This window comes from Eulemur rufifrons, chromosome 25 (assembly GCF_041146395.1).
Source record: "Eulemur rufifrons isolate Redbay chromosome 25, OSU_ERuf_1, whole genome shotgun sequence".
Taxonomy (NCBI): Eukaryota; Metazoa; Chordata; class Mammalia; order Primates; family Lemuridae; genus Eulemur; species Eulemur rufifrons.
This window is the reverse complement of record NC_091007.1, coordinates 9097803-9113481: the sequence shown is the minus strand read 5'-3', so window position 1 is coordinate 9113481 and position 15679 is coordinate 9097803. Positions and strand designations below refer to the sequence as shown.

The 15679-nt window shown below is 48.6% G+C and overlaps 1 protein-coding gene across 2 annotated transcripts in view; it reads left to right on the top strand.

The window, feature by feature from the left end:
- Positions 1-6758, top strand: part of FRMD4A (FERM domain containing 4A) — a 263393-nt gene extending 256635 nt beyond the window's left edge. For both annotated transcript variants that reach the window (XM_069458721.1, XM_069458720.1), the window contains exons 19-23: positions 770-1007; positions 1820-1987; positions 3245-4119; positions 5249-5345; positions 6689-6758. In XM_069458721.1, coding sequence (XP_069314822.1) covers positions 770-1007; positions 1820-1987; positions 3245-4119; positions 5249-5345; positions 6689-6758 — 1448 coding nt within the window. The remainder of the gene's footprint in view (positions 1-769; positions 1008-1819; positions 1988-3244; positions 4120-5248; positions 5346-6688) is intronic.
- Positions 6759-15679: the final 8921 nt, after the last annotated feature.

Sequence of the window (15679 nt, the reverse complement as noted above, 5' to 3'; positions counted from 1 at the left end):
AACTGAATTCACAGTCTCCAGAAGTCCTGTAGCACCCTGATGTGTTAGATCATCGCTCCCCTGAAGGCAAAGAATAATTTCGTAGTACTTAATCTTCCTAACTCATCTCCTTCCCAAAGAATTTAAGGCAGTTCCAAAATTAAAATATACAGGGAACCTAAGAGAATACAGATAGCTCTGGGGAAAAAAAGCCGAGTAGAAACCCAGATCCACCCAGCAGATATTTACACTGGACAGATACACTTTCATTCATGTGTTTTCCCAGCCAGTGCTTACTGAGCACCTACTGTGTGTCAGCTGCCATTCATGGCACTGAGGATACAGCAGGGAACAAAACAGACGAAAGTCTATAGGGCTTAGAATGCCCCAAAGCAACACAGACCCCTAGTGTCTGTTGAGAGAAAACTTACAATATGGTAATAACTACGTTTTTTTGGTTTGGGGTGAAGCAGTCATTTTCTGATGGCATTTCATAAAATTCAGACTTGGCTCCATCTGTGTCTAATCGTAAGTGATAGGAGGTCTCTTCCCGTGCAATTCTACATGCAGTTGGGGTTTGGTTTGCTCAGGTTGGGCTTGACGGGTCTTGACTTGTCTTGGCAACCGGGGAAGGGTCCCAGGGCTCTTTGTTATGTGGGCAAAGGAAAGGTGTGGATCTGGCTGTGTGGCCCCGAGGTGCCAACGTGGGGTACACGTGGGTGGGGGCTCTGTCCGGGTCTTGTGGAAAAGCTGCCCCATGCTCACCCCCTCTCTTTCTGTCTTTGTGCAGAAGATTCTCAGGTTACCAGCACAATATCCCCCTTACATTCTCCTCACAAGGGACTCCCTCCTCGGCCACCATCGCACAACAGGCCCCCTCCTCCCCAGTCCCTGGAGGGACTCAGGCAGATGCACTATCACCGCAGCGACTACGACAAGTCCCCCATAAAGCCCAAGATGTGGAGTGAGTCCTCCTTGGATGAGCCCTATGAGAAGGTCAAGAAACGCTCCTCCCACGGCCATTCCAGGTGAGTCGGGTGGTGAACGAGGCCAAGTGAGGTCACTGTGCACGCTCTGGAAGAATCAAAGGGCAGGCACCAAATCCGCAGCCGTCTGGATCCTCCACCTGGGTTTGCCTTCCCCGGTGCTGTGCCCACAGCGCCCCCTGCTGCTGACGCTGCTGCGGTGCAGCTTGGTCGTCCGGGGGGAGCTGGGGTTTGGCTCACTATCAAGGTGATGGCAGATGGCTTTAATGCCGTTAAATGCCACAGGAATTAATTAGGAAATCTCAGGCAGTGCTATTCCGAAATGGCAAGCGCGAGCCCACTCACAGGAGTCCCAGAGTGGGTCAGAACCCTAAGCCGTCATCCAGCAGAATTCTGAAGCCAAAGAGCTGTAACCGGAGCTACGCCTCATCAGCTCATCACTGGGCTGACAGTGTAGAGTTTTGTTTTTTTTTTTTTTTTTTTTTGGAAGGAATTTTTGGTCCAATTCTCTGTTTTTCTCATTTCCTTTAATTGCACCCTATGAAGCTCTAAGTGGGTGAGCCGACAGGTAAATATCTGTCTCTTGGAAAACAAAAACAGTGAGGGCAGGGGATTACAGGACAGTCACCCTGTGCCTGTTACAGAGAAAGCTGACCAGGGTCTTGAGCTCATATTATCTGGGGGGTGTCAGGGACCAGGACCCCCACACACTGCTCGGGGAGAGGCTGAGGACCACGGTAGAGATCTGAGGGAGTGAGGTGGGAATCCTCACCCAGATCTGTGTCCCAAGCTAGCCAGCCCCCTGGAGGTGCCATCTGTCTGGCAGTGACAACATGGCTTCCTTGGGTTTGCAGCAGCCACAAGCGCTTCCCCAGCACGGGAAGCTGTGCCGAAGCAGGAGGAGGAAGCAGCTCCTTGCAGAACAGCCCCATCCGTGGCCTCCCCCACTGGAACTCCCAGTCCAGCATGCCGTCCACACCGGACCTCCGGGTCCGGAGTCCCCACTATGTCCATTCCACAAGGTGAGTCCTCCAGGCTTTCAGGCCACCTCCCTCCTCGGACCAGATCTTCCTTTGTAAAATTAGGCATTGCTGGCCCCAGGCTGGCCCAAATGACGGGTGAGCTAGAGACAGACCTGAACCTGTGAGGATAAATGAAGCTGAATTTTAAAAACTGAGCTGGCGGAGGTCAGCCCCTATTAGCCAAGGGATAGCACACTGTCCACACGCGGGGGCACTTGGTGTTGGCTGAGAGTCCTCAGCCTGCTGGGGACAGTCAGCATGGAAAGAGCTTTCCTCATCAAAATGCAGGCAGGAGAGGCTGGCCGGGTTAGCAGGAGAAGAGCTGGGACCAGAACAGCCTTGCCCTGATGGGTGTGCATGATCTCTGCTAGTCCTCTTCTATTGAGACCTAAAACTACACTGAAATTCCTTTAATGCCTCAAGGTGTAAACTCACAATTAGCAAAAGAAATAGGCAAAAATTAGGCTTCGGGGAATCACACCTTCATTTTCTAAAAAGAAGCAAAACCAGGCTATGGAGGGCCACATGGTGGGGGCTTCTGATTCCACCCTGAGTGACAGTCACAACTGGAACCCAAGGCTTCCCGTACTTGGCCAGTGGGACCCTGTGAACTTCACATGAAGTCCCAGCATCTGGCAATGTCATCTGCCATGTGCTATTGATGAATACTGATGGTGTGGACGCTGTAAGCAGAATGGATTATAGACAGAGTAACAGCGTGGCAAATATTTGCATCGTTCAATCTTTTAAGTGTTCTTCCATTTTCAAGTTTGCACAGAAAACTGGAATCTATTTGTGTGGATTTCTTAATAGTATTCGGTTAAACCATATGAAGGGCCTCTGTTGGACTGTCTTTTGATCTACAAAAATGGGCATTTTATCTGATTTAACATAATACCAGAATAGTGACTCTGGGGTTATCTTTGTATCTATGAAATCATTTTCCACCTTAAAGGAAAGGGAAAAAAAAAAAAAAAGCCCCAGGTATTAGCATACTTGTTCCAGAGGAAACCCTTATGCGAGTTCTGGCTTCGCCTCCCACTGGGAATCAAAACGAGGCCCCGGGTTCACCTCCAGGGACCACCAGTGGCCAACCCTGCTCAGGCTCTGAGTCCGTGGACGCCCCCCCAACCCCTCCATTTCCTGGCGGCTAAGAGCCCGCCTGGGTTTTGCTCTCCCTTGCGTGCAACACATGGGGGGATCTCTAGTGCGCCCCTCTTGGGTCCCCCCAGACCAACCCAGGCCATCTCCCCGCAGGTCGGTGGACATCAGCCCCACGCGACTGCACAGCCTCGCACTGCACTTTAGGCACCGGAGCTCCAGCCTGGAGTCCCAGGGCAAGCTCCTGGGCTCGGAGAATGACACCGGGAGCCCCGACTTCTACACCCCGCGGACTCGTAGCAGCAACGGCTCGGACCCCATGGACGACTGCTCGTCGTGCACCAGCCACTCGAGCTCGGAGCACTACTACCCGGCGCAGATGAACGCCAACTACTCGACGCTGGCCGAGGACTCGCCGTCCAAGGCGCGGCAGCGGCAGCGGGCGCGGGCGGCGGGCGCGCTGGGCGCGGGCAGCTCGGGCAGCATGCCCAACCTGGCGGCGCGCGGCGGCGGCGCGGGGGGCGCGGGCGGCGGCGTGTACCTGCACAGCCAGAGCCAGCCCAGCTCGCAGTACCGCATCAAGGAGTACCCGCTGTACATCGAGGGCAGCGCCACGCCGGTGGTGGTGCGCAGCCTGGAGAGTGACCAGGAGGGCCACTACAGTGTCAAGGCGCAGTTCAAGACCTCCAATTCCTACACGGCCGGAGGCCTGTTCAAGGAGAGCTGGCGCGGTGGCGGCAGCGACGAGGGCGACGCGGGCCGTCTGACGCCGTCACGCTCGCAGATCCTGCGGACTCCGTCGCTGGGCCGCGACGGCGCCCACGACAAGGGCGCGGGCCGCGCCGCCGTCTCGGACGAGCTGCGCCAGTGGTACCAGCGCTCCACCGCCTCGCACAAGGAGCACAGCCGCCTGTCGCACACCAGCTCCACCTCCTCGGACAGCGGCTCGCAGTACAGCACCTCCTCCCAGAGCACCTTCGTGGCGCACAGCAGGGTCACCAGGATGCCCCAGATGTGCAAGGCCACGTCAGGTAGGAGGGGACGGCGGGGGTGCGGTGGGGGAGGCCCTTAGACCCCACATGCGGCGAGCAAAGGAAATCATCAGCTCTGGGGACCTGGCTGTGCCCCTGTGTCCCCATGTCCTCGTTTATTATGGGACATTTAGGCCAGATGACAAGCTCCAGAGACCAGAATTAAAATGATTCAGGCATTTGTAAGTGTACCATGGACTTCAGGGTCCTAGAATCCTCTTCATGTCCCTTCTTCAAATGTAAAATGAAGTTTGCCATTGACGTCCCAAACAGACTTTGAGAGTGCATAATCATCTGTGACCCTATTAGAAGAACCAGTGGTTGGTAAATATCACTGATAAAGGGACAGGGCTGTTTATGTTCTATTGAAATCGTAGTGCTTGTCTAATCAATTTGTTTTACATGAAAAGGTGTTAGGTAGACCTTTTGGAATATATTTTATACTAAAAATTGTAAACAGCTCTGAGGTTTACTGATGAAAAAGAGTCTGTTCCCAAGAAAGCAAAGGACGCGTTTAAGTAGGATTGACTTCCTAGATTTTCCCCAACTAGACTTCTGTGCTGCCCACATCGAAAACTCCCACTAATCAGATTTGGATGAGCTTCTAAAAGCCCTGCCCCCTTCAAAATGCACTGAAGTAGCAAATGACAAGCCTGAAACAGCAAGGAGAGCAAGCTCTGAGGACCTTCCTGGAGGCTCCTATTCATACCTGAGAACATCTCGGTTACACCTGAAAATGCCCCGAGGCCGGAGCAAGAGGCCGGCCCTGCATGAGGCCTGCCCAGGGCTCCCTCAGAGGACTCGAGGGCTTCAGGGTTTTTGCTGCTGCAGAAGCTGTCCCCATCCCTGTGGCCACTTCTGGTGGCAAAGCAGGGACCTAGGATGCCAGATCAGCTTGACTTGGAATAGAGGTGCATGGTGTTGGGGAGGAAATGTAATTGGTGGGGTGCAGACATGGGGGGGGTACAGAGATGTGCCCCATGGAGCCCCTACCATGGGGTCACCTCCAGTATGCTCGGAAGTGGCGACTCCCGGCCACTGGGTTGGTGCGGGCCAGTGAGTCGGGAGCTCCTTCGCCTGTGTCTGATCCCTGTCTTCTCCCTGCCTTCCCTGCGCCACCTGCATACAGCTGCCTTACCTCAAAGCCAGAGAAGCTCAACGCCGTCAAGTGAAATTGGAGCCACCCCCCCGAGCAGTCCCCACCACATCCTAACCTGGCAGACTGGGTGAGTTCCCCTTCCAGGCCTTTAGCCTGGTTCTTAGGTTCTGGACTGCATCAGCTAGAAGGTGTTGTAAACATTAAGATCCTGGTGACGTGAGAATACATATCAGTGAGCAAACGATGAGGGTTCATTACTGGGAAACATCTTCATGAATTGCTGTTACCTTCTACCCACTCCTTTCCCTCGCCGTGCCTTACAGAGGTGAATTCTCTGTGTTCTCTTTTAGGGTAGGCAGTGGTCCCTGGGAGGAGGGGAGGTGGAAGTAGAATTGTGCTTGTTTGGTCAGAATGGCAGGCAGCATTTGATTCGGGTTTGGCTTGTACCCAGGCTGACTCAGAATGCCAGGCAAGAATGTCGCAGGGAATGGAGGTAATTAAGCACCTCTGTGTGCCAGGCTGGGGCCAGATGTGTCAGGTGCCTCTCGCTGTGCCTGCTGGCCTAGTGTCAGGATGCATCTTAAGAAAAAAGGTTGTGTCCTGGCCAAGCACTTATTCTTTCTCAACAAACAAAGGGCATCAGGTACATTGAAACCTTTAAGTAGAAGCTTCACACAGCAAAACAAATGAAACCAAAAGCTCTTTTTATAGCTTTAAACATAAGCAGAGAGCATCGTAATTTCATGGCCACTTAGGTCGTCGTACCTACTGGAGGGTCCGGCAGACCCAGGTACCTGCTTGAGTCTACAATACCTGCCTCTTCTGTTGTTCCTGAGACATCGCCTCTAAGTGGATGTTACATTCTGTCAGTCAGTAACTTTTGGTTAAAGGACACCCAGTTTTATCCACAGTTTCTGGCTTGCTGGATGGGGGGATGTCTGGAACAATCTGACAGCTGTGTGGGTTGACTCATGAGAAAACCAGAATTGGCTCTGCTGGACTGACTGCCTTCAGGCTCCCATAGCTTGGCGTTTTGTTCCTGCAACTTTATCTGTAGTGATTTTATACCAGGATTTTTGGAGCCTTAGTTTTTGGCCAGAGAGAAGGGGAACTAACACATATTGAGTGCTTCCTGTGTACTCAAAGGCTGGGAGCTGCTTCTAATATATATGAGCTTACATAATCCTTAGTGCAACCTTGCAAGGGAAATAACCGGATCTTTTAGTTTTACAGATGAGGTTCAGAAAAACTAAGTGCCATGCCCAAGGTCACGTAGCTGAAGGGAGCTGAATTTCAGCTCTGCTCTCTGAGAGCGCAAACCCTGTCTTTTCCCACTCCACCAGGGGTTCTGAAGTGTGGTCTAAGCATGGGCCTTTCCAATGTATTAATAAGCTACTAATCATGTCTGTGTCAGTTCCTCTCTTTAACATGACATCTCTTCTCTTCCTCCTTCTGCTTTCTTTTGATCAGAGAAGCAACAGAAGACTCACCCATTATGGATGGGTCTGAGTCTCCAACTCACCAAAGTACTCATGAATAGAGGTATTGTAAGGGAATGTTTTGTTCTTTCTGCCCCTGCGTTTGTGATCCCAGATGTGCTGCAAATGTGTTGCCTTGCCCCATGTCATAGTTTCCAGAAGGAAACATCCAAATGGTGTGGGAGCCATTATTTGGATGGCTTATTTTCTAGATACATGGGGAACTGTATGTTTATACGTATGTTCTTACAGATGTTAGATATTCCCAATGCTACCTCCCAGAAAAGACGGGCACAGTATGTTTTAGGCATACAAATATTTGTAGGTGTTTTTTACTGGTTTAGTAATTGATGTCCATGAAAAGAACAGCAGATCATTTCATCCCAGCATTCTTGAGTGACAGCCCTGCATGGTACCAAATGCTGCAGAGCCCATAGTCAGTCCATAATCTTCATTTATAGAGATCCCTGGGTGAATCAAATGCACATTGAAATTTGCAAAACACTGCTACAGTGGGCAGAAAGTAGTAACACCTGGTCTGGATCCTACCTGGGACACAAGACAATGGACTCAAATAGCATTTCAAGAGATAAACGATAAGGATGCCATGCAAAAGCAGATAAGTTTATTAGATAATAAAATTGAACCCTGACTATATTCCAGGACCTATGCTAGAAACAAATCAATAATTTGAAAACCTATCAGAAGATGTACAGGGGAATGAGAAACTGCTGCACTTGTGTATGAAGTGCTCTAAGGCTTAGAAATGAAATACCAACAGGATTTCCGAGGTGAGGGCATCACTTTTGAGCTCGTGGAGACTCTACAGGAGCCTGGCTTCAGAGGCCTGCAGTGGGGCTCAGACAGGGGGAGACCGAGAGAGGCCATTCTAAGGGCAGAACCAAGCTGGAGGACAGGGTTAGATGTCAGCCTGAAAAGTTAGGACATCATCATGAACAAATTAGGAGACACAAGGGGAACAATTTTTACTGCAAGTTCCCTGAGTTGGCAGATGGGGGCCTGGAGAGACAGGGGCTTAGCCTTTGAAAGGAACATGGACGCCTCACCCTCTGCAGTCAGAGAAGAAATTTAGAGATAGGATGATGCTGAAGTAGAAAGAATCATCTTTTTGTCCCCCCAATGTGGGGGGCCCGGTCATCCGCTAAGGACAGTAGAGGTGGGGACGGTAGTGGGAACGTGAGATACAGACAGCAGCAGCTGCCCCGGCTAGCCAAGACAGGATGACTCTGGAGGGGCTCGTCACCCTGGCTTTGTGACCAACTGCAGCACAATTCAACAACCCCAGTATGTGCTGCCAGTTGATTTTGTAAGTTAACTCATATTTCTCAACTATTAGCAAGCTATGGAGAGGAAGCATGCTGAAATGTACATTTACAAAAACAATTCCATTGAAATCCCTCTAAGATCTTGGTGTTACATCTTCCCCCTCCCCATCAGCAGAATCGGAGGTCACCACTCCCGGGACCCACAGGGGGCAGGAGTGCCCAGGTCTAAGCTAGTCTCCGGGGTCACAGCTTAGAGAGCATACTAGATACCTACACCATATCCCAGCACATATTACAGCGAATGACTGACTTAAATTTACTACAGTGACTACTTAGTGAGCCCCCATTTGTATTATCTGTGAGGAATAAATGTTCCTAAGTGGGCTCGCACATGATATTTCTTGACTATTAGCATAGAATTGAATTTATGCTGAGCAGCCAGACCATGGGTTTCTTCCCGAAACGTGAGAATAAGAGACCAAACACATCAAGTAACATTTATAGCTTGCTAATATTTGAGAAATATGATTTAACTTACAAACATGTGGTTACATCTTACTTGGTACTTTGGGAGGCCGAGGCAAGAGGATTGCTTGAGGTCAGGAGTTCGAGATCAGCCTGAGCAAGTGTAAGCAAAAAGTAGGGAAAAAATTAGCACACACCTGTAGTCCCACCTATCCAGGGAAGCTGGGGCAGGAGCATCACCTGAGCCAGGAGTTTGAGGTAGCTGTGAGCTGTGATGATGCCACTGCACTCTAGCCAGGGTGACTGGGCAAGACCCTGTCTCAAAAAAAACAAAATCCACGTTAGTTACTTTACCAATAATGGGGGAGCATTAAGAAATGGTCTGTGTAAAACACTGAAAGGTTGGATGAATGTGTCTTTTCTTCCAGCTTCATAGTTTTCTCTTTTATTCCTTTAGTAAATAATTTTTAATCTGAAAAAAATATACATGTCAGACTAGTCAGAGTCAGCTCTTTCTGGGTCGCTGGAAGCCCCACCCTTCTCAGGGGTTAGGAATAGGGCAAGCCAGTGTTTTCCACACTGTGGCTTTTCTGGGCATGTGAGGAAGAAACCCAGCATCTCCCAACCTACCCTGCCATGCAGATCTTAGCTCAACTATTTTACACATAGGCTTTCTTATAAGCTAATGAGCTAAACACAAAGATCCTATCGTTTATCTCGGCCTCTCGTATGTGGGATCCTGTGATCCAGAAGCCTCCCTGCTGAACCACAGGACAGTAGTGTGGGCCAGCCAGGGGACAGACTGTATCTTCACATACAGAATGAATGAGACCCCTTCCCCTAACCTACTGCCTTATGTACACGCCAGCACTTTGAACTCGATGGCCTTTCCTCGAAGTTTTGTGATCAATACAGAGCAGACTTTTAGTTCCTCGGGAACAGAGTACATTGTCCCAAAGGCCCTTTGTATTCGTGATACAATTATTACTCAACTTTTTAACAGTAATAGTTTCAACCAGAAACTACTTAGGATACAACATACAAAAGGTTCAAACACATTTTATAATATTAGGCTATTGAAGATGGTGTTTTCTAAAGTATGCTCTATAGATTTTCCTAGGTGATATTATTTGGGGACTTCTGAGTGAGGCAAAGTAATGCAGGACTTCTCAGAGCCTTTAATATATGCCCATGTACACTACAGTGCTGCTCCAAAAGGCAGAGTCCTCAAACTTACTTGTCCATGGAACCTTCTTTTATTTCCTCAGAACACCTCACAGGACTGCTGAGAAACACTGGCTGTGGTAGTTCCTTCTATCCTGTGAAGCCCTAAAGACCATTCAGTCCCAAGGAGGCCCTGTTGTGTCAGAAACAAAATTTCCGTCAAACTTTTCTCAGCCCCTTCAAATGTGCCAGTATTAGCCAGTTACGTCTGAGAATGCTCACACTTGCTGAAGTGGGTTCTAACGGCAGCAGGTACAGACTGCAGTCAGCGGGACGCTGCGGCAGAGCTGGTGCCAGCCCTCACTGCTCTTCCCATCTTAGCTCTGCGTCCTGCCCCGCTAACTTCACTCTTAGGAGGAAATGACATCCTTGTGGCTTCAAAGCTGCTTGTCCTTGCTTGGGCATGTGGCCCTCTCTGCACCAGGGGCTGTCAATGGCCCACCTGGGTCACTTGTTCCCCCCAGTAGGTGTGGGGTGGCACCATCGTGGGGAGCACCCCAGGACCAAGTGGCGTTAGGGAGGGGTGTCCCACAAGGAGCAGCGTACACCAGAGAGGGATTACTTTTCCTACTGATCCCTAGTAGTGATTATAGACGTCAACATAATGTGATCACTTCTTGATATTTAAGAATTCCTTCTACCCAGCCAAAATATTGATGCCCACCTGAAATAGACAAAAAAAAAAAAGGCTCTTACCGACTTACCTACTTCTACATACTTTCCTGTATATTTTCAATGATCACTTTTTTATAATCATAAAACAGTACATGTTATTTAGAATAAAGCAGAGTCAGCAGTGATTTTTTTGGAAGAACTTTAAAAACTCAATTCAAAATATCACCTCAGTTTCACTCTAGGGAAACCTCACGTTTTGAATGTCCTAGGACAGAGTAAAAATCGACCAGTGAGATCTGGTCACCCCTGGGTCTCACGCAGGCCACCCCAGACAGCTGCTATGTGGGAAGGTCGTGCCCAGGGGGTTCTGGGCCTCGGCTGCATCTGAGAATCACCTGGGGGGCTTTGAATGCTCCCAGCATGCGGACCCCAGCCCAGGGAAACCAGCATCTGCGGGGTGGGGCCCAGACTTGAGTATTTTTGAGAGTTCCCGGGTGATTCCAGGATCCAGCCAAGCTTGAGAACCACTGAATTGCTGCATTCAGTGTGAGTTCGCATTTCCTCTTCGCAGTTGCGTTAGAGGTTCAGGAGGCCCCTGGTTGGGGATTCTGTCCGTCCGTGCGAGCGATCTGTACACAGGCGCTGTTAAGTGACGCGCACTTCTGAACAGGCCCGCACGTGCCTTCCCTTCTCCCCTGACTGTCTCGTCTCCTCTCTCGGCTTCCCCACAGGAGCTACAATGACAGCTGTTTCCTGGATTCCTCCCTCTATCCAGAACTAGCTGACGTCCAGTGGTACGGGCAGGAAAAAGCCAAGCCCGGGACCCTCGTGTGAGCCAGCCCGGCCTGATCTGACCGCCTCAACGCCATTCTGAGATCACCTCACTGCCTCTCATTTGCCTTACCCAGACGCACTGTCACCCTGCACCAGCTTCGGCCCTCAGCACCTTTTTTTTTTTTTTCCTCCTGTCTCCGCATCCCCTCACCCTCAAAAACCTGACTGAGGAGACATTCTGGAAGGTTCCGGTCCCACTGTGTGTCCCCTGGCTCTCTTGCCCACAGAGGGCCAGACACCAATCCTCAATGGCACCTTGGTGGCTTCCCCCTGTCATGACGGCCCCCCAGGCCAGGAACCGTCAGGGAGGCCGGCTGGCATCGAATTCCTACGGGCAAGTAGCATCGGTGGAGAACAGGAAGGGGGCTGAGTCCAGGGTGATCGGAAGGACCAGTAAGCTGTGTCCAGCCTGCCACCCGCAGGCCAACCAAGCACTTCATGGAGAGGACGCCTCGGGGGGTATTCAGCTCGTACCTGAAATATTCCTTACCGGGACAGCTTGGCGGGGAGTGGCCCTGGGGAAGGGGGGATGACGAGGAAGCTCAACACTGCAGACATGCATCAGAGGATCACAATCAGTTCTATGCTGCCAAAGATTAAACAAACAAAAAAATAATAAAAACACAAACAAGAGGGGCCAAGAGGAAGACATTCTTTCTGCAAAGAAATTTCTTTTAAATTCTAAACTGCTACTACACACAAGTGAAAGTCAACCATCTGTAAATTGGTGTCCTCTCTCTCCCTTAATGGTCCACTTCTCTCTCCGTAGAAAGCCTGAAAAACTAACCCAGTGTGATGGTAAAGACGAGGGCGTCTTGGCTGGCACTGCTGACGCAGACCCTCCGTCAGTCTGGACACGAAGGAACAGAGACCCGCGGGGAATAGCAGAGTGTACCGTTAGCCCTGGTCTACGCAGGTGGTTCAGCCCAAGCCCAAGACTCAACACTGCTTTCCTTTGAGGATTTGTAGTAAACTAAGGTGGTAATTGCCAAAAGTGGTTCTCTCTCATTAAAACAACCAGTAAAAGTGTATCCTATTTTTTTGCACAAGGTGTTTCATTTTCTTTTTTATGGGAAACCAAGGGAAAAAGCACATTGCGATCCATTCAAGTGTTTTCAATGTCGTGGCTCATTTTATGTTTGTTAGCACTTGTGTGACAAAGAGCTCAGATCCGACTTCTATGTGTCACTTATTCCAAGAACCCAACTATGCCCTTAGGTAGAAAGATTTGACTCACGTGTCTACTAGCCAGCAGGCAGAGCAGGGTTGGGGGGAAAAAAAAAAAAAAAAAAAAAAATCAGCTCCCAAAGGGCCCACGTACCCATGACATTAGCAGTCACTTTGCACATTTGTGTGCAGATACCAAAAGAGGAAGGAAGAAAAATAACATGTGTGGGAGCTGCACGTTTACATGTGTTTTGAGCTATGCTTAATACACAACTGGAAAGCCATCAATCTTCAAAGGCCTCAAAAATACTTTTATAATAACGAACCAGTGCACAATCTTAGTTGGGTTACTCAAGATGGCACAAAAAGGTCTCCACGGAGCTGGTATGCTGTGCTTGTTGGCGCAAGTGGGGGGGTGGGGGGTTATTTTTTCTCACTTGTGATGACTTCCTATTGGAAAGGCATTTGACAGCCAGGGACAGGAGCCGGGGTGGGGGTAGTTTTGTGGGAAAGCAGAAAACTGAAGTTAGCTTTAGCGTAAAAAAGAAAAATTCGTTTTTCATGTATGTGTAATCCAAGAATAACAATAGACTCTACCAGACCAGGAGGGGAAGACTGGATACTAAAACAAAACCCTTACTCACGGTGTTCCCTCCGCTGCAGCCCGGAAAGCGCTGGGAGCTGAGCTGGAACATGCACACCTGGCAGGGACCCGGCGGCCGTGGCCTCCACCAGTCTCTGTGAATGACTCAGGGCCTGCTTCCCCCGGCTCCGAGCGCAGCTGGGTTGGCGATTCCAGCTTGTAGAAGGGATTAAGATTCCCAGAACACTTTAGGCGTAACCTGCAGGATAAATAGAAACCGATTATGAACTTACTCAATGACTCTGGGGATTCACTGGGGGATATTTTTGTTGCTCCTATTTTGATGGTCAGAGCTATGGAAACAGTATACATTGGGCCATTTTCCTTTCTCCCAAAAGATGATGCATGAATAATCAGACTGAACTATGTGCAGCAGGAAAAGTCACAAGGGAGCTAGAGAAGGTGATGGGGTTACACGGTTACAGGTTATTCAACATGGATAGTAGCTTGAAGCCAAGTTTTTAATCAGATGAAGCTTTTAGCCCAGTCGAGTTACAAGGAATGAGAGGCAAAAATTCTTTCTAAAAACTTGGGTTATGTTTTAGATTCAGGGGGCAGAGAAGAATGGAGTGGGAGCAGGAATTACAGTTCTAGCAAACATCGTGATAGTCTGGAAGTGAAGACAGATTAAGTAAAACAGGTTTTACTGTTTAGCTGCGTTCAGTTATTACAAAATGTACAGAAAAAGAGTCCTTAGAGACTGACATGATGATTGATCAGTGTGGTGGGAAATGATGTAGTTATTGTATACAAGCACTTGCAAACTCTTTATATATCCCTATTTCTTTAAAACAAAATAAGATGAAATATGAAGTCCCTGGTCTGATATAAAGTCCCTATTGGATTCTTCGGATACGTATAAGAAATTGCCTGTTTAAGCCAGAAGACTGGTGAAAACACATACATCAGACTATGTTGTGAGCCAGGTTGATTTTTTTTTAATTTTATCATATGCAGGTGAGTGTTGAAAACTGTTAAAATTCCAATTTGTTTTCATTCAGTATTAGTTTAGTTCTAAATATAGCAAACCCCATCCAGGTGCTATCAGACGACCAGTTACTGCTTAGTTAACTAGGTGTAAAGTTTTACATAAACATTAATGTCAATAGTTTATTACGAGTTGTGTAAAATGGACTCTAGTTTAATAATGGGGGAAATAAAGATTAGGTTGCTCCTGAAACTGACTGTAGAGCATGTAAAATGATTTTACTGGATTCTGTTCAACTGTAATCAATGAAAAAAAAGATGTATGTTGTAGACAAAAAGTTGCAGAATTAAAAAGAAATCTGCTTTTAATTTATTCTTTTTGTATTAAGAATTTGTATAGTACCTTTACATTTTGCAAAACAGTGTTGTCAACACTTATTAAAGCATTTTCAAAATGAAAAGATTCCAGCTGCCTCTTGGAAATTGTGTGTGTCTGGGTCTCAGTGATACGTGCTTCAGGATGCTCTGGGAATCTGTCATTCAGGTGCCTGCGTCCTCACTGGGCTCCTTTTTAAAGTCAGTCTACGGAGGGTATTCTTATTGGCTTGCCAGATGACATAGGCAAGCTTGGTTTGTTTGGTAGAGGCTAATTCCCTGTTATTCTAGTTTCCTTTTGTTAAATACACAAGCTGACATAGTCTAAATTATGTATTTGTCCTACTACAAAAAAGGACTTGAGATTGGAGGTCAGTCTTTGTCAGGATACTATTTCAGTCTTTGTATCACGGCTCATTACAAACAGTTGCCCGTGTATAATATGTGCCAGCCATGCCTATGTCCCCATGGAGCAGTCCTCAGTAGAAGGAACACCTAGGGAATCTGGGCCTTGAGGGACTGTCCCCAGCCTCTTGTCTCCATGTTCTGGGTAGGATGCAAAGAGTCAATCAAACAGGACTTGTGGGCTCACTGTGACCACCCTTTTTCACCCTCTGTGCCCACCCTCTAAATCGTATCACCAAAGCAAGTGCCTACCGGGCCTGAAGGTACAGAAGTCCCCCATTTGTGGGTAGACCGGTGACGGGCCGAGTAGAGACTCTGCCACAATCCAATCCCTGTCCCCCTAACCCAGCAGGCATCTCTTCACTAGCAGGAAACTGGAAGTCTGGCCTCCAAGAACGTATCGGGAGGGAAACCTTGCTAAAGCTTTGGCCACTGAAGCCAGCTGACTCCAAACTACGTCTGGAAGCGAGCCCATCGACACAGTGTCCTCTGCTTCCTAAGCCCTAAAAACTGCCCATGGGAGAGCCTGAAGCCTCCTTTCTTTGGGGAAGCAACCAGCACATCTCAAGATAATCTACACTTAAAAAAACAGAAAAGGACCTTCGATAAGTCTTTTACATGTAAATATATACAGCTCAGGAAATTATTCTCTCTTCATTAAGGTCTATCACATGAAGACAATTGGCACACTGGAAGATGAGACTATTCCCATTTCTTTACCACTCCTCCCTTTCAACTCTCTCTCTCTCTCTCTCCTTGCATAGTGCCTACAAGGTAACACCTAACAGTTACTATTTTGACTACTGGAGAACACAAAGTAAACACCCCAATCCCAGTAGAAAGTATTAGAAAATACCAGTTTGAAATGCTCTATGTAAAGCTCTCTCTAAAAAGGGGGCATGAAGAACCGCAGGGCCAGTAAGGAGGCCGTGGGCCTCCGTCAAAATCATTTTGCTGCGTGCTTAGTGCGGAGTCCAGGTCCTCGTGCAGGAGACTAGCAGGCACACGGTTGCAAACACATGGGGAAAGGAGGTCACTGGCA